At 32.7% G+C, this 17,255-nt stretch overlaps 6 protein-coding genes across 6 annotated transcripts; 5 read left to right on the top strand and 1 right to left on the bottom strand.

Moving 5' to 3' along the window:
• The first annotated feature begins 1,633 nt into the window (after positions 1 to 1,633).
• BX664DRAFT_328687 (GPN-loop GTPase) lies at positions 1,634 to 3,218 on the top strand. The gene is made up of 6 exons (XM_051544646.1): positions 1,634 to 1,755; positions 1,866 to 1,974; positions 2,048 to 2,129; positions 2,211 to 2,757; positions 2,843 to 2,962; positions 3,083 to 3,218. Exons 1-6 carry the CDS (start codon positions 1,732 to 1,734, stop codon positions 3,113 to 3,115), a joined length of 915 nt encoding a protein of 304 aa, XP_051401445.1. The 5' UTR covers positions 1,634 to 1,731; the 3' UTR covers positions 3,116 to 3,218.
• Positions 3,219 to 3,685: 467 nt separating this feature from the next.
• Positions 3,686 to 5,809, top strand: BX664DRAFT_98596 (uncharacterized protein). Its single transcript, XM_051549820.1, has 2 exons — positions 3,686 to 4,898; positions 5,019 to 5,809. Exons 1-2 carry the CDS (start codon positions 3,959 to 3,961, stop codon positions 5,726 to 5,728), a joined length of 1,650 nt encoding a protein of 549 aa, XP_051401444.1. The 5' UTR covers positions 3,686 to 3,958; the 3' UTR covers positions 5,729 to 5,809.
• Positions 5,810 to 6,311: 502 nt separating this feature from the next.
• BX664DRAFT_328682 (uncharacterized protein) lies at positions 6,312 to 8,165 on the top strand. The gene is made up of 6 exons (XM_051544645.1): positions 6,312 to 6,687; positions 6,747 to 6,900; positions 7,016 to 7,077; positions 7,143 to 7,369; positions 7,438 to 7,766; positions 7,847 to 8,165. The coding sequence occupies exons 2-6, from the start codon at positions 6,763 to 6,765 to the stop codon at positions 8,084 to 8,086; spliced, it is 996 nt and encodes a 331-aa protein (XP_051401443.1). The 5' UTR covers positions 6,312 to 6,687; positions 6,747 to 6,762; the 3' UTR covers positions 8,087 to 8,165.
• Positions 8,166 to 9,503: 1,338 nt separating this feature from the next.
• Positions 9,504 to 11,884, top strand: BX664DRAFT_328672 (S-adenosyl-L-methionine-dependent methyltransferase). Its single transcript, XM_051544644.1, has 9 exons — positions 9,504 to 9,781; positions 9,835 to 10,055; positions 10,171 to 10,299; positions 10,358 to 10,574; positions 10,639 to 10,735; positions 10,836 to 11,312; positions 11,366 to 11,468; positions 11,534 to 11,641; positions 11,716 to 11,884. The coding sequence occupies exons 1-9, from the start codon at positions 9,524 to 9,526 to the stop codon at positions 11,849 to 11,851; spliced, it is 1,746 nt and encodes a 581-aa protein (XP_051401442.1). The 5' UTR covers positions 9,504 to 9,523; the 3' UTR covers positions 11,852 to 11,884.
• Positions 11,885 to 12,374: 490 nt separating this feature from the next.
• Positions 12,375 to 14,671, top strand: BX664DRAFT_277643 (F/Y rich C-terminus-domain-containing protein). Its single transcript, XM_051541369.1, has 5 exons — positions 12,375 to 12,621; positions 12,688 to 12,758; positions 12,877 to 12,980; positions 13,118 to 13,433; positions 13,511 to 14,671. The coding sequence occupies exons 1-5, from the start codon at positions 12,502 to 12,504 to the stop codon at positions 14,271 to 14,273; spliced, it is 1,374 nt and encodes a 457-aa protein (XP_051401441.1). The 5' UTR covers positions 12,375 to 12,501; the 3' UTR covers positions 14,274 to 14,671.
• A 71-nt stretch (positions 14,672 to 14,742) lies between these two features.
• On the bottom strand, positions 14,743 to 16,979 carry BX664DRAFT_328663 (uncharacterized protein). Its single transcript, XM_051544643.1, has 3 exons — positions 16,904 to 16,979; positions 16,512 to 16,832; positions 14,743 to 16,388 (listed from the first exon to the last, which is right to left on the bottom strand). The coding sequence occupies exons 1-3, from the start codon at positions 16,944 to 16,946 to the stop codon at positions 15,142 to 15,144; spliced, it is 1,611 nt and encodes a 536-aa protein (XP_051401440.1). The 5' UTR covers positions 16,947 to 16,979; the 3' UTR covers positions 14,743 to 15,141.
• Between the last annotated feature and the right edge of the window lie 276 nt (positions 16,980 to 17,255).

Here is a 17,255-nt window from a genome sequence, read left to right as displayed (position 1 = left end):
TCATGAAAAAAAAAGAGTAATCAATAAAAAAAAAAAAAGAAGAGATCCACCAATTAAGTTCACCAAGTTAACATATAAAAAAAAAAAATAAAAATAAAAAATGAGTAATACTTATCCAGATAAAAATATTTCACTAGCTTACCATTTAAGTGTAACGAGATCGCCGTAGCGAAAGTAGGATGGCGATAACCATCCCGGAATTGTTGAATAAAAAAAAAGAAAAGGCTGACCGTAACCACGCAAATGCGCATTAGCGACCACGGTCAAGCCCAGAAACAAAAAAGAGGTAGATCAATGGAGAGACAGACAGAGGTGGTTGAGTTATTAAAGGATGCTTGTAAGGAAAAAGATAGGCAAAAAAAAGAAGGCAGATCAAAAAGTAAGCAGGTAGGCCAAAAAGATGAATATAATGTAAAGAAATAAAAAAAAAAAAAAGTTAAATCAAAGGGATCCCTTTATAAGAAAATGAATCACCCTTGCAATTATGAGCTAATTTTAGTAGATAAAATGATGAGACAAGATGTAAGCGAGTTTTATCATTTTTTTTAAATATTAGCAACATTTCTATCTTTATATCGTATCTAATTCATCATCATTTTTTTTAGTGTTAGCAACATTTCTCTCTTTATAATAAAGTTAATTACATAGATGTTCTACATTAAATTCTATTATTACAATATTTATGTACTAAGTGATACATGGTACTGACTTGTTTTTGCCGTGTTTTAGTTTAATGACTAGATTTTTTTTTTTTTTTTTAGTTGTTCTATTTTAAATGGTAGTATGATTGTGTACAGCACATTTATTATTGTATTTTTTAATTTCCATTGATGTGATGAATCATCATTATTATATTGATTTATCATGTTGGCTGATAAAAGAGTGTTTTGACATTTTTCAAAGAAAAAAAGAAAAGAAAAAGAAAATGTTGTTCTGTCAGAAGGTAACTAGAATGAAGTATTTTGTATTTTATCAGAAATTTGTACAGTGACTGACGACAATGTTTCATCATCCATCATACAATCGTACAATCATCCAACATATAATCATCCATTATCACATATCATCCATCATACAGTCATCCATCATCCATCCTGTAATCATCCAATATACAATCATCCGTTATCACATATCATCAATCATGAATCATCGATCATGAATCATCAATCAATTGATACCTAAAAAAGAATAGACAACACCCAAAGCTGCTAAAAATATGATAAGTCCATGTTACTTTTATTTTGTGTCTTTTATTTTTAATAAACAAGTTATCATCAATATGTTATGTGTTTTTAATGTACTCTACCGCCATCTCTGGAGCGATATCTGAAAAAGTGGTAATGCGCCATTCATTTTGGGAAAGTACGATATTTTATTTGATAACATCACGAAAAGCATTTTCTTGTGACCCGACAAAAAACCTTGAAAACACTGTATTTCATTGGATGATTAATCATTCTATGTACCTATTGAATTTCATATACCAATCTGGAGAACATCCTTCAATTTTTTTTTTATGCGGCCTGGACGTGGCTTATTTAAATTGAATCACCGTCTATGGACAAGAAGAATATGGGGGAAAATTTTCGACATAACCTTTTTCTTTCTTTTAACTTTCTTTTAAAATACAATGTAGGTATTCAAAGTATCCTTTATGATATTGTTGGATATTTATCAAATATTGATATTCTTTTCTAATATTAATATAGGGGAAGACACTGTCAACTGGTTATGGGACCTGCTGGAAGTGGCAAGGTAAAAAAAAAAAAAAAAAAAAATGGAAAAAGAAAGAAGACGATTCATAGCAATCTCATGCTTTTATTAATCTCATGCTTTTATTCTTATATATATATATTTATCTGTAGTCTACTTTTTGCGCTACAATGATGACCCATTGTCAAACTACTAATCGTCGTGTTCATCTTGTCAATCTTGATCCTGCTGCTGAACATTTCGAATATGAACCCACTATTGGTAGGTAAAAAAAAAAAAAAAAAAAAAAAATAATATGGTAAGTAAGGTCTAATAAAGTTATCATTGTTTATAGATATTCGAGATCTAATTACTTTAGAAGATGTTATGGAAGAATTGGATTATGGACCTAATGGTGGTCTTATTTATTGTTTAGAGTAAGGATATCAAAAAAAAAAAAAAAAAGAAGGATGACTAATGCGACCAACAAAATTTTACAAAATACCTTTTTTTTTTAGATTCTTATTAAACAATATTGATTGGCTTGAAGAAGAAATAGGAACATATGATGATGATTATTTGATTATTGACTGTCCTGGACAAATCGAACTTTATACACATTTCCCTATTATGCGACGACTATGCGAACAATTATCACGATGGAATCTGAATATATGTGGTGTTTACTGTTTGGAATCTCAATTTATTGAAGATAAAAGTAAATATTTTTCTGGTGTACTTAGTGCCATGAGTGCTATGGTAAATCTTGAAATTCCACATATTAATGTGATGACCAAGATGGATTTAATTCAAGGTGATTATGGTAATAAACAAGAAGATCAAGAAGATGAAGATACGGAAAAGAAAAAGAAACGATCTAGAAAGTATCGAAGACGACAACAACAATTGAAGATGGAACAAGCAATGACTGATAGAGAATTGGACCGATATCTGGATCCGGACCCATTGTTATTGGCTGAAGAAGCTGGCCAGGTGGCATCTCAAGAAGAAGAAACAGGACGGATGGCGAAATTCCGAGAATTGAATCAAGCTATTGTACAATTGGTAAATAAAAGGAGGAAGGGAGGGTAGAAGAAAGAAAGAATTAGGGAGGTAATAATAAATGATTTCTTATTATATTATTTGGTAGATTGACGATTACAGTATGGTTAGCTTTATACCATTGAATATTACGGATGAAGATTCTATCGAATACGTACTATCAAGTGTAGATCACGCGATGCAATACGGAGAAGATTTAGAACCCAAGGTATATTATATATATATATTTATATAAAAGATATTTTTAGTTTTATTCCAATACATAGATGGATTAGTTTCATGAAAAAATCTAAACTTGTATTAACATGTTTTTCACGTTTTATTATAGGAACCTGACGATACGATAGAATACGATGGATGATTTAGGATTAGTTTTATAGTATATGTTTATAATAAATAAAAAGATCATACATATCAAGAAGCGGATTTTGAATAGAATCAAATAAAAAAAAAAAGAATCTTATACATTTTTTTCTTTTTATTTCTTTTTCTCTTTTCTCTTTCCTTTTTATATTGAAAAGACGAAAAAAAAAAATAAATAAAATAAAACATTTTGATTTACCTTTTGGCTTAGTGTTTTTCTTATTTTTTTTTTTTTTATTTGTATACCCTCATTATTATCTTTACTATTACTATTATTATTATTATTATTATTAGTATTTTACCTGTATCATATCCCCTATTTTTGTACAAACGCCGGTCTTCTTTATTTTCTTTTCATTATTTTTTTTTTATTTTATCTTTTATTCTTATTTTTTTCTCTCTCTCTCTTTCCCAATATATTCGATAACTTCTTTTTTTTTTTGTAACAAATGGCCACTATTACTATTACACCTTCTACAACATCAACAACTTTTACAACAACCTCGTCACCACTATCAGAAACAACAACAACAACAAATGGTATGAATCATATACTTTTTGAACAACAAGAAAATAGGTGTGATAAAAGTAATGATGATGATGATGATATCTCCTTAGCCAACTTTATGTCTCGCAAATTACAAGTCAATCAACAGGTATTTTTTTCTTTAAAAAAAAAAAGACACTTCTTTTTCCTTTTACCATTCATAGTATATACTTGCCTCTCTTCCACCCCCCATCTCTTTTGTTTTGTCTCCCTATTTCTATCCATGCGTTGATTTCATACTCCGCGTATCCCTTCTGTTAAAATGTTCATTCTTTATATTTATTTGATATGTAGATGGCAATGATGAACAATTGGATATCACCTAATCTTATCACATTACAACAAGACCCTTGGAAATATGGTGATCCTAATTGTACGACGCCAATATTTAATAACATCAATTATTACGGTCAAAATGTCTCATACCATCATCATCTTCAACAACAACAACAACAACAGCAGCAGTATACCGAATATAGTGGACAATCACGCAAACAACATCATCCTCATTCTTCAAGAACCAATCATCAATCATCTCGTAAATCAAGGTCAGCTCCGATGAATAACACACATTTTGACTCCAGGATATCTTCAACACCAATACCAAAATCAACCACTCCTCATCGTCGTGTACGCTCTTCCACTTTGAATAGTACTTCATCTTCAACGACTGAAAATACTTCAAAACAATCCTATCGCCAATCATATCACAATTTACAACCATCTTCTTCTCAATCACATCCAAATCTTACATCCTTGGATCAGCGCCGCTCCAACTCCCCTTGTCCGTCCTTGGCAGATGACTCTGGAACTTGGAGGTCATCCATTTATTCTCATACTTCTTCTGTCAAGACTGTTTCCGATACAACAAGTTTTACAAATGCACCTCTTTCTTCATCCTCTTCTTCTGTATCTTCAATGTCCAAAACCAATAAACCTTCATTATCCAAACGAATCCGTGGCGTATTTACTGGTACATCAAACAATAAACCCCAACATGAAACATCGTCCTTGAGAAGATCTCCATCATTGGCCTCTTGCGCTTCTTCTGTATCAACAACTCGTACCCTACCTGGAGATACTTCATCTTTTAGATCATCATGGACAAATCTATTCAGGAAAACATCCAAATCCGTATCAGTCTCCTCTGGATTGGACGAACTTTCAACAACAACAACAATAGCCTCTTCAACGAATCAAAAAGACATAACAATGCATGTGGATCCCCGTAATGGTAGAAAAAGTAAACAAAAAAAAATACCTCTTTGCATGTGTATATGTACAAAAAAAAAAAAGTACTCCGAATTCTTACAGCATACCTTTTTTTTTTTATTTTTTTTTTTTTTTTGATTAGTTGGCAATCCATTATCTCGTAACGCATCACCAAAACCAACCAAATATTATTATACAGATCTTCCTTCACCTGCATTATCATCGACAACATCTGATTCTTCATCAACGCCTCCATCATCTTTATTATCTGCTTTTTCTGTGTCCAGTCCGAATCATCACCATCATCATGTCAGCAATAAGCATGTACGATCATCACCAAAATCAGATCTCACAAATCAGCAACAAGAATATTTTGGTGTTCCACCTTCCTCTCGATTGCATCCAGCTACTACTTTTCTTCAACATGGATCACCTGTCTTACGACCATCATCCAATATCAGGCAAAGTAGCAATTCATCATTGGTATCCACTGATGATGATGATCTTTCATTATGTATGACTGACTCTGTCTCCACTTTGGCGAATGATAACAACAAATCAGGTATGATGACATTATCATTATCCGGTCCATATGGTAAAAGGATAAATTCCAGTACAACAAAGACAGTATCAACCGGCAACAAGGGTTCAAAGGTACGATTTAGGACAACAGTACAAGTACACGATACATTTGGATCGCAGGATTATGATAGACGTTGTGATACTCAAGCTACTTGTCAACGATTGACTCCTACTTTGGCCTTACAAATCAAACAAGAACTCAATGAATACAAACTCAACGAAATGCAAGTGCATCCTCAAAGTCGACAATATACCCATTTCTTCTTATAGTTTGAGGGATGTCTTTTTTTTTTTTTTTTGTATATTCTCTTCTCATTCAATCTTACATAGTCCAGCTTTTTAGTGTGGCACCATCTTTTTTTTTTTTTTTTTTGATTTTACAAATAAAGATATCATATGACCTTACGCAGTTTAATGAAGGTAATCTTTAGTTTTGTTGTCATGTTGTTTTGTTTTCCTGCAATAAGTACACTATAGATGCATTGTTTTCATTTTGTTCTTGTTTCTGCTTTTTTTTTTTTTATGTCTGTACATTGATGAAGAATGGTGTCTATCACTGTATCCGTACAAACATAATGAGACGGTAAAAAAAAAAAAAAATTCAATGATAGATTACCCTTTCTTCCGAAAAGTATAAAGGAGAAAAGGAGTCATTGACAAAACAAGGGTCTATTTTATCTCACTAGTTTATTCATCATTACTATTTATCATTTCAGTAATGCATAAATCAAAGGAAAAGAGAATATATATGCGCGTTTGTGTATGTATGGATTACTATTATCGATTTCATTATGACATCAGAAAATGATGGGAATATGGATTCTATTTTAGGAAACTTTTTTTTTTTTTTTTTTTTTTTTTTTTGAAAAAGATCACATCCGACGAGTGGGATCTCACCACTCCGTTGTTTCAAAAGCGAATCAAGCTAATTGACAAGATTCATCCTTCTTTCTTTTATAATCACTTGAATAGAAGATCGTCTCACTCTTTCACTCTCTCTTAGTCAAAGGTCAGTGCGCGCAATTAGATGAACCAAACAGATTGGTGTTACCGTGACGAATGATGTTACTGTTTTAGTCGAAAGATGACGTTCACGCTCATCTTCTATTCATTTCCTTTTTTTACTCATTCAAAGGAGTGTTCCGTTAGCCTGGGCATTTCAATCATCATCGGTTAAAAGTTTACCGTGATTAATCATCGTCCAACTTTGATCATGTTTCATCCTGCTGCTATAAAAAAAAATGAGAAATGAAATTAGATTCTTTCATTATTATTATTACTATTTTACAAGTAGAATTAAAATAATGACTAGTATGATGAAAGCTGTTGTTGTGGAAGCCAATGGTGGCCCTGAAAACTTATTACTCAAGGATTGGCCTTTGCCACAAGCAAAAGAAAATGAAGTTGTTATCAAAAATCATATATCAGCCGTCAATTTTATGGTAAAAAAAAAAAAAAAAAAAAAAAAAAAAAAAAAAAAAAAAAAAAAAAAAAAAAAAAAAAAAAAAAAAAGAGGTGATGATCATATTAAATCCATTCATATTTGTTTGATGATAGGATATTTACCAAAGAGAAGGTACTGCTCCTACCTCTCTTCCTTATATTGTTGGTAATGAAAGGTAAAAATTCAAAATAATATGCGTTATATATAGATATATCATTAACAATCAATCATTGATGGTAGTGTTGGTAAAGTGTATCAGGTAGGCAAGGGAGTGACCAAGTACAAAGAAGGCGATCGGGTCATTTCTGTTGGAAGTGGATCACATTGTGAATATACTTTGGCCAGTCAAGCAACCAATCTGGTGATTAAAATACCTGATGGTATTTCGGACGAACTCGCTGTGACAGTTGGTGTTGCTGGTATCACAGCATGGATGTTGATTCGTATTGCTCAAGTCCAAAAAGGAGGTAAATGAATAATGATGGATCATCCATTGCCTGATGTGTCTCATTTTTTTTTTTTTTTTTTTTTGTAGATCATGTCCTTGTCCATGCTGCAGCCGGTGGTACTGGAATTATTCTTGTTCAGTTATTGAAATATATTGGTGCTAATGTCATTGGTGTGGTCAGTACTGAAGAAAAGGCAGAAATACTCCATGAACATGGCATCGATCACGTTGTTGTAGTAAAAACAAAGGATGATTATAAAAAGGTACTTGATAAGGTGAACGATATAACACATAATAGAGGATGTGAAGTCGTTCTTGATAGTGTTGGAAAAGATTCTTGGGAAACATCAATGGCAGCTGTACGTAATTTCGGCACTTTTGTAATTTATGGTTATTCATCCGGTTTGCCTCCTTCTGTAAGTATCTTTTTTTTTTTTTATTGACATGTTTTTTTCTTATTGACATGTTTTTTTTTTATTGACATGTTTTTTTTTAGGTCAACTTTGTTGAACTCTGTCAAAAAAATATCAAATATGTTGCTCCAAGTGCATATGTTCTTTTCCAAGATCAGGAGGAAGAAAGACGTGAATTATGGTTAGATGAATTCTTTACTATTATTGGAAAAGGTCATATTCGTCCACATATCCACAAAAAATATACATTGGAAGATGTTGCTCAAGCTCATATCGATCTTGCAAGCAGAAAAACATCTGGCAAATTGTTGATTCAACTTTAAGACGCCTATAGTTACCCCTAGTGTATTTATTCATCACCCTCTATAAACCAGAAATAAACGATCCGTTATGTCTCAATAATCTTTTTTTTTTGTTTTTACTCTTCAAAACAACCAAAAAAAAAAAAAATTGTCTTTCTAATAATTTATAATGTTACTTTTTAAAAAAAAGAGAGGTCAATAGTAAAAATAGACAAAAAAAAAGTATGTATATTTTATTTTCATAGCAAGTGTTAGTACTATAAATAACATACCTAAACTAAAAAGGAGATCTACCCTATATTCCATCGTGCGCTACATGCGATCCTATTTGTATACCTCATTCTATCCTGTGCTACACTTGTCGTATGCCTAACCTATCGTATGACTCATCCTATTGTATATCCCGCCTTATTGTGTCGTCTATCTATGTAGTTATACTAATGGTGGACACTACTTTCTTGTTCCAAGTTCTTATACATCTGTTAATGATATCGAGTTGGTTCCCAGTGCATCTGGTTGACTAAGAATGAAGAATAGTTCACAATTCCCATAACAACTATGGAAAATAAAGAAAAGAAAAAAAAAAGGCCATATAAAAAACATTCCTTCAAGTTTTCCCCATTGATATAGCATAAAACGATGAATTCAAATTGACTACATACTTACAAAAACAATGATAGAGATGTCTATGCAAGTGGAATAATAAGAATAAAGGAAATTGTCAGGAGAAAGAGAAGTAAAAAAAAAAAAAAAAGAAAAAAAATTGGGATCGATTTTGCATTTTACAGCCAAAATTTTCAAATTCCTCAGCCAAACTTTGGCTGTAAAACTAAATCATCAGGGTGTCATCAGGCAATTTTTCAAAAAATCGATGAAATCTTTTAGTGTTTATTGCACATTAGGTAGCAATGTAAGAGATAAAATAGTATTAGATGGTATTAAATTACTTTTTCGAGAGGAATCCAATGGTGGTCATTTTATTGAATGATGATCATTATTGGATGAGGGATGACTGAATTGATTCTTATTTTTTAATTTACTCTATAAATTGGGAGGTAAGGTGTAAACTATTATTAAGATTATTGAAAGAGAATGATTTCATGTATGTTCAGTTCAAATTTGATAGGATGATGATGATTTTTGAATGAATTATAAAAGTAGAAAGATATACATATCCACTTCCATATGATGTTGCAGCGCAAAAAAAAAAAAAAATGATTAGACTTTTTGATGAACAATCCAAAGAGAGATCAGAAAAGTCATCAAAAAAAAAAGCAGTGGACTAGATGAAAGGGGATGGACGCGAGCTTGAAATACTTCCATGCCCTTTTTGCAGCTGCAGAAGCAGGAACGGAGTATGAAAACGCGCCGTGGCTTTTCATCCAATCAAGAAAGTAAATTAAAGTGTGAAGAGGGTAAAACTTTTCATTGGTCTTTTCCTTTTTCTTAAACAGAGAAATGCTCAAGTTTACACGATCACTTTTGAATTCGGTACTAGGACGCAAAAGAACAATAGAAAATGATGATGATACGTCCAACCATGATCAATCAAGCAAGAAATTGAAAACTGATGAAAATCAAAAGTCTTTATACAGGGTAACGGTATCCAATCTTCCTGTATATGAAATAGGAGGAATCAAGAAACTTTTGAACGATGCTGGTCTTAAACGTATCAAGAAAGCTCCTGAATGGACTTATGCTCATTGTTTTGCTGATGTAAGTAATAAAATAGATATATATAGTCTTTATTTATATCTTTTCTATCGTAGACCAAGGAAGAAGCTGAAGCTGCCGCCAACCAGTTACAAAATCAACAATACAAAGGTAAAGCATTGGATATAAAGTGGGAAGCCATATCACCTCAAGAACATAGACAAGCTAAGGTTACTGGCAAGAAGAAAAACAAGCAAAAGGCAAAAATGTGGGAAGACTTAGGACCTGACCTTGATCCTCACGAACGATTGGCCTATCAAGTTACTCCCTTATTCAAGTAAAGTTGATGATGATCAGGAGACAAAAAAAAAAAAAAAAGAGGGACGATATTTATTACTATACTCAAAACACTGACTTGACTTTTTTTTTTTAATTCTTATATACTTGTTTAGGTTACCATATGATGAACAGTTGGAGAAAAAGCGCAAAGTGGGTGTCAATCATATCTTTAATCTGAAAAAACAGTTACTTAAGTTACCTTTAAGTGAAGAAAACAAGAAACAAATCAGTTGGATTACTAAGTAAGTAGTCAAGAAATATCAAGATATTTCTCATTATTATCTTATTTTCATCTTTTAGATCTGGTCTTCCTATGGAACAAGTAGATATCATTGCTTCACCTGAAATCAATGGCTACCGTACCAAGTGTGAATTTACTATTGGTTCAGATTTGGATGGAAGACCTACTGTGGGATTTTTACTGGGAAGATATGCTGAAGGCATTACTAGTGTATTGAATGCTGAAAAACAGATCCATATACCTGATACCGCAAAATCAATAGCTTCAGCTATGCAGGTAGAGCATAAAAGAAAGTATTTATATTTATATCAAGATACTAATGAAACTTACTTTTTTATAGGATTATATTCGTTCATCCAACTATCCAATCTATAATCGAACGGAAAAGGAAGGTGTTTGGAGAACTTTGATGACTAAAACTCAACGTACTGGAGATGGTAAGAAAAATAAATAAATGAAAAAAAAAATCACACAGGAACTGAAAAAAAAAGAGAACTTCTTTTTTTTTTTACTTTTCTTTATTTGGAAAATGTATAGTGATGATATTGGTACAAGCTAGTACAGAAAGTCTCTCATCTAATGAAATACAAGCAATGAAAGATGACTTGGTGAATTATTGGACGGAACGTGTCAAGAAACAAAACATCCATGTGACCACTTTACTCTTTCAAGAATGGGATGGTGCTTCAAATGGGATTACTGATCGAGTGCCTGTACAAACATTATATGGTGATGGATACATCTATGAAGAGTTATTGGGTTGTCGATTCCGATTGTCAAGTAGTGCTTTCTTCCAAGTCAATACACCAGCTGCCGAACTACTATATGCCAAATGTGCTGAATGGTGTAATCTAGATAAAAAAGACAGCAAGAGGAAGAAGACAACATTATTAGATTTATGTTGTGGTACTGGAACAATTGGTATAACTATGGCAAAGAACGTAGACAAGGTGATTGGGGTGGAAATGGTACCAGAAGCTATTGTAGATGCAAAGGAAAATGCGGAACGAAATGGTAAGAAATCTTTTATTTCTTTTGAATGATACTAATATTTTCGTTTTTTTAAGGTGTCACCAATGTTACTTATTATGCAAACAAGGTAGAAGAAAAATTGAATGTATTTCAACGTCAAGGTGATGAACAAATCATAGCTGTATTAGATCCACCAAGGTAATAAAAAAAAAAAGGTTGGATATGAAAAAGAAGTAGTTATAACTTGAATTCTATTTATATAGAGCTGGTGTTCATGCTAGTGTGATCCGAGCTATCCGTGATGCCAAACATATTGACAAAGTGATTTATATCAGTTGTGATGCAAAACAAGCAACACCCAATTTCTTATCGTAAGTTATAAAGAAAAAAAAAAGCGAAGAAAGTTGATATTGATGGTTTTTTTTTTTTTTTTATGATATATTAGATTATGTCGACCTCAATCAAATCGTTTTACTGGATTGCCTTTCAAACCTAAAAGGGCTATTTCTGTAGATCTTTTCCCTCATAGTGAACCTTGTGAATTGATGATTGAATTTGAACGTGTGACGGAAGAAGAATAGATAATTTTGGATTTTTAGTTAGCTTAGTGTAGTTTTTTTTTTTTTTTTTGATTTGTATATTGAAGAAGATGTTACATTATTTTGAATATCAAACAAATAAAAAAAAATTGACTTTTCTTGTTGTCTTTTATATTGATGAATCTTATTATATATATATATATATATAATAAATGTGGGATATCTATTTTTTTTTTTTTAAGGAGGAAGAGGAGTAGAAGGTAATACTAACATGACTGAAGAAATAGACTTCTTTAAATTTCAAATCGATAAAACGTTATATCTCCGTTAAACTCATCTTTTCTACTTTTTTCTTGTTATTTTTACCAGTATAATTGATAAATGAGTTATAAACTTTTGGATATGTTTTTATAGGGAGCTTTTTTTTTTTACTTTATTCTACCAGTTGTGCGGGAAAAAAATTTGAGTTCAAAACAAAAAAAAAAAGTATATCCACCCGCCCAATTGTTTTCTTTCTTACTCTTCTTCGTTTTACTTTTTTCCGTTTTCTTTCTTTTTTTTTTTTATCTTTATTCAATTTACTGTGTCTCTTCACCTAGTCCTTCGTTTGATATATAATCCATATATAATATATATATATATTACATATAAGCATATTTATCTTGTATACTCACACATAAAAGTTCTTCGTCATGTCTGCTTCTCCAAATACAACTTCACCACAACCTACAACTATAACTACATCGATCCACGTCTCGATCAACGAGGATAAGTACAAAAAATTGAAAAGAAAATTACGCGAAATCATGGGGGTAATGAACACTTTGAAAATAAAACGAAAAAAAAAGTGAATTATTAATTGATGGTTTTATATATAGACCAATGATGCCATGTTAAAAGAATATGCACAAACAAGAAAGAAAATCAAGTCTTTAACATATGAAAGAAAGTAAGTAAATAAGTTTGAAATGGGGAAAATAACCGGGATCAATAGAAAAATAAAATAGAATAATAATAATAATATAAATGACATATATATATACTGATATATCTTTTTTTTATTTTAGTCTCTTATTAGATAATATCGCTCGTATGGAACATATGGTATCATCCGACGATAATAGTAGTGACCTTCCAAGTGACTTGTCTGACTCTGGTGATGATAGTGATGGTAAAAAAAAAAAAAAAAAAAAAATAGATATATACACGCATACACAGAAAAAAGCAATCAAAAAAAATCAAAACATAAACAAAGAGATACTCCTTACCACTTGAATTAATCATTTTTATATTCTTTTTATATTATAGTCAAACCAACAATCAAATCATCCAATATAAAACAGCAACCCAAGGTGCGTAGGCGAGTCAAAAAGGAAAAAATCATATCTACTTCTTCTCGTGATCAAGCTACAGTAGCATCAGCTCCTCCAAAACGATCCAAGATGTCAAAAGTACCAGCAAAAACGCGCCGCGTTCAACCTATCGAACGTGATGAATCCGGTAATCCTGTCCTTCCTCAGCAAATTGGTGTTTTGACTGTTTTGAAACTTGGCACTATTGAATCTCGTCGCGAAACTTTCCATAATGAACGTTATATTTTCCCAATAGGTTATACAGTTAGCAGGTAAATCAAAAAAAAAAAAATTGAGATCAAAAGGATTTATAGAGATTTATGTTGTTTTTATTTTTATTTTATGAAAGAACTTATCCTAGTATGGTGGATCCAACAACAAACACGGTGATTACATCAACGATTCTAGATGGAGGTGATGGACCAAGATTTCATGTGGAGGCAGCCGATATGCCAGGCCAACCTATCATAGCCAACTCTGCCACTGGCGCATGGACAGTGGTTGTACGAAAATCAAATGAAATTCGCCAACGTGATCATTCCAACTCGGCTTCAGGTCCTGATTATTATGGGTTCAAGCATCCTACCATTGCCAAGATGATCCAAGATTTGCCTGGAGCAAAGGAATTACAACACTATGTCTGGCAACCTTTTGAAGAAATGGAACCAAGAGCAGCAAAGGGTGTTATGGCAGCAGCTGAAAAGAAACGAGGCAATTTGGAACAAATGGGAAATGCGAATCGACGGAGCGCAGCAGCAAAGGCAGCAGCAGCAAAGGCAGCAAAAGCAAAGACAGCATCAACATCAGCAGAAAATGGGGACAGTAGCTTAATTGGAGATCAGGAGATGGACGACGATGATGTATCAGAAACAGCTACTTCAACAACAAATGACGCCCATACTAGCATTATCACTCCAACTGCAGACGATGATGACGATGAAATAGTAGATATGGAAGAAGAGGAAGACGATAATGAGGATGAAATTGACGAAATGGATGAAGAAGACGACCAACCAAGTATGATCATGAATACGACCAGTCTGACCAACAAACCTTCAACAGTGGAGAACGACACGGATGAAGAGATCGATGAATTGGGTGCTAGTGACTAGATACTTACCATCAATGTCCCTTCTTTTTTTTAAAAAAAAAATATTTATATATACGTTTATTATTCAAAACTCCAACCCTTCATTTTGTAGCCCATTTTCTCTCTCTCTTTTTATTCTTTCTATTTCTATATTCTTCCTTTTACATTCTATTATTGTCTATTATCTTAACTTTTTTTTTTCTATATTTAATACATCCTTTTTCTATATTTTTTTTTTTCTTTAGTATTATTATTTTATTCTTTCCCTCTCTTCTTGTCCAGCACATATACACACTCCCTGTCTCTTTATTACTCTCGTTTTTTTTTCCATCCCTCCCCTTATCTATGATTGTATTTTTATAGTATCATTAATGATTTATCTCTTACCAGAACACATAAATAAATAAAAATAAAAAAAAAAAAATGTTTGTCCAATTTCTTCACAGTATTATTCTTTATTTTGATTTTATCTTAAAAAAGATCTTCGAATGGTTTCTAAGACGATGATCGAATAAACGAAGTTGATGATGATGGAATAATGGTATGGAAGAAGATAGAGATATTGCATTCAAATATAAAAATTGGATATATATATATAATATTTTTTTTTATTGACTTGATCAAACTAAAAGGGGAATAAATAATCAACTAACTAAAATGATAATTAACACAATCATACAAAAGATAGGCGGATATCGTCATTGGAGGTATCGATAGACAAATCACCATCCCCTTTGAGTCGTTGACCTTGTTTATAATGGCGTAAGTTGATATCATAGGCAATATGATCATCGTCAATGACTACCTTGTCTGATGGGGATGTCTGGGCAACCACACGACCTTCGAATTCATTTGTCTACGAATAACAACAAGAATAATAAAAAATCAGTCTATACATGTTTTTCCTTTTTTTTTTTTTTTTTATTATTATTATTATTATTTGATATTACCATTTTCACAGAGACATGCGCATTTGTAGTGGAGAATCGTATTTTTGGATCCTTTTCAGCAATAACATGAGCTACAATAGCTGCGTTGGTGGTGGTAGCAGTCAAGGAAGATTCAGCAACTAGCTCTGGTAGGGTCAAGGCACCATTGGTAGAACGGATAAGAAGATGATCACCAGAGATCCGAGATCCAAGTTGAACGGCACCGTTGGTAGTGGAGACTTGTAAAATATCCTTTACAATAAGAGATTGAGTGCTGATTTTGCTGTTGGTGGACGTAAGTTCGATCTTGTCTTTAGCTGTCATTGTGCCTGCAGAGACCAAATGACCATTGGAAGATTGTACATGTATCCATTCATCGGCTTCCATATTACCAGAGATTGTGATGGGACCGTTTGTGGTTGTCAATGACATGGTATCACCTTCCCAGTATGCTGTGTCGAATAGAATGGCGCTATTTGTCGTAGAAAGCTCTACACGATCAGTTTCCAACTTTACGATATTATCGTCGAATGTATCTCCACCACGGGTTACTTTTATGGGCATATTGTTGACATTGACACGTAATGATTTGATCTTGTCAGGTAAGTAAATATCCATTTTGACTTGAACACAGGGCCGTTCATGTCCATGATGTTGTCCATCCCAAGGAGGCAAATGAAGGACAAGTCGTGTTTCATCATCTTGTTGTTCTAGTTGGTAATACAGTTCGTCATCGTTGACCAAAGAAGGTGGTGAAATCATAATATGAGATTCTATCCAACCAACATCACGATCACTTGCAGGATGAATGTTGACATAACTATTGGATACCGTTACAGGGCCTTTTATTATCACAAAGAGATCTTGTTCCACATTGATTTTGTTTGGCAAATCCGTCCAAGATACTAATGATTTGCCCTTGCATTCCCAATAAGCACCTTGACCAGAATTGTTGTGATGACCAGTGTCAAATTGGAAGGTACCACTGTACTTGAGAATCACTAACCAAATTAAAAGTGCAACAAGGATGTATTTGCACCATTTCTTGCAGCATCCAGGATCACTGTTATCCATTGCTTGTCGTGCATATTCAGGTATATTGATACGAGATCTAGGAGAGGATGGATTGGCGTCAGGATATGATTGTTGTTGCGGTGTTGATGAAGACTTGTTATAACCTCCGTCTGGTATCCAATCACGAGGAATATCTAATGAGAAAAAAAAAAAAAAAGGAGTGTAAGAGAATATTGTTCATTACCATATTTGTTAGAAATTACTAGTATATATATATATATATATATATATCTGTATACATTTTTTTTTCAACATACGAGGATTGTAATGAGTAGTAGGTGTGGAAGTAGTTGAGTTGACATCAGGAATACCAGGATAAGGATAATGTTGTTGAGGAGATGTTCGTGGTAAAGGCGAAGAATAAGGATTAGTTCGAGAATCCAATAAACCAGGTCTGTTTGGGTCAAGAGAACCATAGCTTGGATATTCTTGTGCAGACGCATATGTTGAAGGTGGAGCGGATGGTGAGTAAGCTGAAGAAGAAGAAGAAGGAGCGCCAGGTTGAGTATTTGAATAAGGTGGTGGAGGAGGATAAGAGGTATCGTCAGGTTTGGACGTTTTGGCTGCTCCAGTGTATTCTACGTGTAGATATAAGAAAATACAATAGTTAATTAAAAGGATATCAATTATATATATATATATATTTTACCTGCTTGGTTATAATAAGTTTTTGGATTGTCTCTTTCAGCCATAATCTCCAGTAAATAAAATAAAAAAGAATGATAAGAAAGAAGAAATAGACAAAAAAAAAAAAAAAAAAGAGCTGACTTTATAAAAATCATGGTTCTTGGCTCTTCTTTTTCTTGGCCCCTCTCCTACTTGGCAGGTAAGTTGATTCATTAAGACTGTAGAGCAAGTAAACAAATAACAAACAAAACTGGATAACTTTCTATCAATTTACGCCATCATCATCATTAGAAAGAGAGAGAAAAAAAAACCCACACTAAAAAAAAAGTTGGAAATGGAAGAATCTATCTATGCAGTTCAAAAATATGCTAGTT

The sequence above is a fragment of the Halteromyces radiatus genome, assembly GCF_025201355.1.
Source record: "Halteromyces radiatus strain CBS 162.75 chromosome Unknown BX664scaffold_3, whole genome shotgun sequence".
NCBI lineage: Eukaryota > Fungi > Mucoromycota > Mucoromycetes > Mucorales > Cunninghamellaceae > Halteromyces > Halteromyces radiatus.
This window is presented reverse-complemented; position numbering and strand designations above follow the sequence as displayed.

What these genes read in the sequence shown, in the direction of transcription:
- BX664DRAFT_328663 (XM_051544643.1), bottom strand. Translation starts at nt 16,946, where the DNA reads ATGGCTGAAAGAGACAATCCAAAAACTTATTATAACCAAGCAG. An exon ending in AACTTATTATAACCAAGCAG is followed by an intron (nt 16,833 to 16,903) that starts GTAAAATATATA and finishes ATCTACACGTAG; the next exon opens with AATACACTGGAGCAGCCAAA. An exon ending in TACTACTCATTACAATCCTC is followed by an intron (nt 16,389 to 16,511) that starts GTATGTTGAAAA and finishes TTTTCTCATTAG; the next exon opens with ATATTCCTCGTGATTGGATA.
- BX664DRAFT_328672 (XM_051544644.1), top strand. Translation starts at nt 9,524, where the DNA reads ATGCTCAAGTTTACACGATCACTTTTGAATTCGGTACTAGGACGCAAA. An exon ending in CAAGTTACTCCCTTATTCAA is followed by an intron (nt 10,056 to 10,170) that starts GTAAAGTTGATG and finishes ATACTTGTTTAG; the next exon opens with GTTACCATATGATGAACAGT. An exon ending in GCAACACCCAATTTCTTATC is followed by an intron (nt 11,642 to 11,715) that starts GTAAGTTATAAA and finishes ATGATATATTAG; the next exon opens with ATTATGTCGACCTCAATCAA.
- BX664DRAFT_277643 (XM_051541369.1), top strand. Translation starts at nt 12,502, where the DNA reads ATGTCTGCTTCTCCAAATACAACTTCACCACAACCTACAACTATAACT. An exon ending in AATTACGCGAAATCATGGGG is followed by an intron (nt 12,622 to 12,687) that starts GTAATGAACACT and finishes TTTTATATATAG; the next exon opens with ACCAATGATGCCATGTTAAA. An exon ending in ATAGGTTATACAGTTAGCAG is followed by an intron (nt 13,434 to 13,510) that starts GTAAATCAAAAA and finishes ATTTTATGAAAG; the next exon opens with AACTTATCCTAGTATGGTGG.
- BX664DRAFT_98596 (XM_051549820.1), top strand. Translation starts at nt 3,959, where the DNA reads ATGGCAATGATGAACAATTGGATATCACCTAATCTTATCACATTACAA. An exon ending in GCATGTGGATCCCCGTAATG is followed by an intron (nt 4,899 to 5,018) that starts GTAGAAAAAGTA and finishes TTTTTTGATTAG; the next exon opens with TTGGCAATCCATTATCTCGT.
- BX664DRAFT_328687 (XM_051544646.1), top strand. Translation starts at nt 1,732, where the DNA reads ATGGGACCTGCTGGAAGTGGCAAG. An exon ending in CGAATATGAACCCACTATTG is followed by an intron (nt 1,975 to 2,047) that starts GTAGGTAAAAAA and finishes CATTGTTTATAG; the next exon opens with ATATTCGAGATCTAATTACT. An exon ending in GGTCTTATTTATTGTTTAGA is followed by an intron (nt 2,130 to 2,210) that starts GTAAGGATATCA and finishes TTTTTTTTTTAG; the next exon opens with ATTCTTATTAAACAATATTG.
- BX664DRAFT_328682 (XM_051544645.1), top strand. Translation starts at nt 6,763, where the DNA reads ATGACTAGTATGATGAAAGCTGTTGTTGTGGAAGCCAATGGTGGCCCT. An exon ending in TATATTGTTGGTAATGAAAG is followed by an intron (nt 7,078 to 7,142) that starts GTAAAAATTCAA and finishes CATTGATGGTAG; the next exon opens with TGTTGGTAAAGTGTATCAGG. An exon ending in CATCCGGTTTGCCTCCTTCT is followed by an intron (nt 7,767 to 7,846) that starts GTAAGTATCTTT and finishes GTTTTTTTTTAG; the next exon opens with GTCAACTTTGTTGAACTCTG.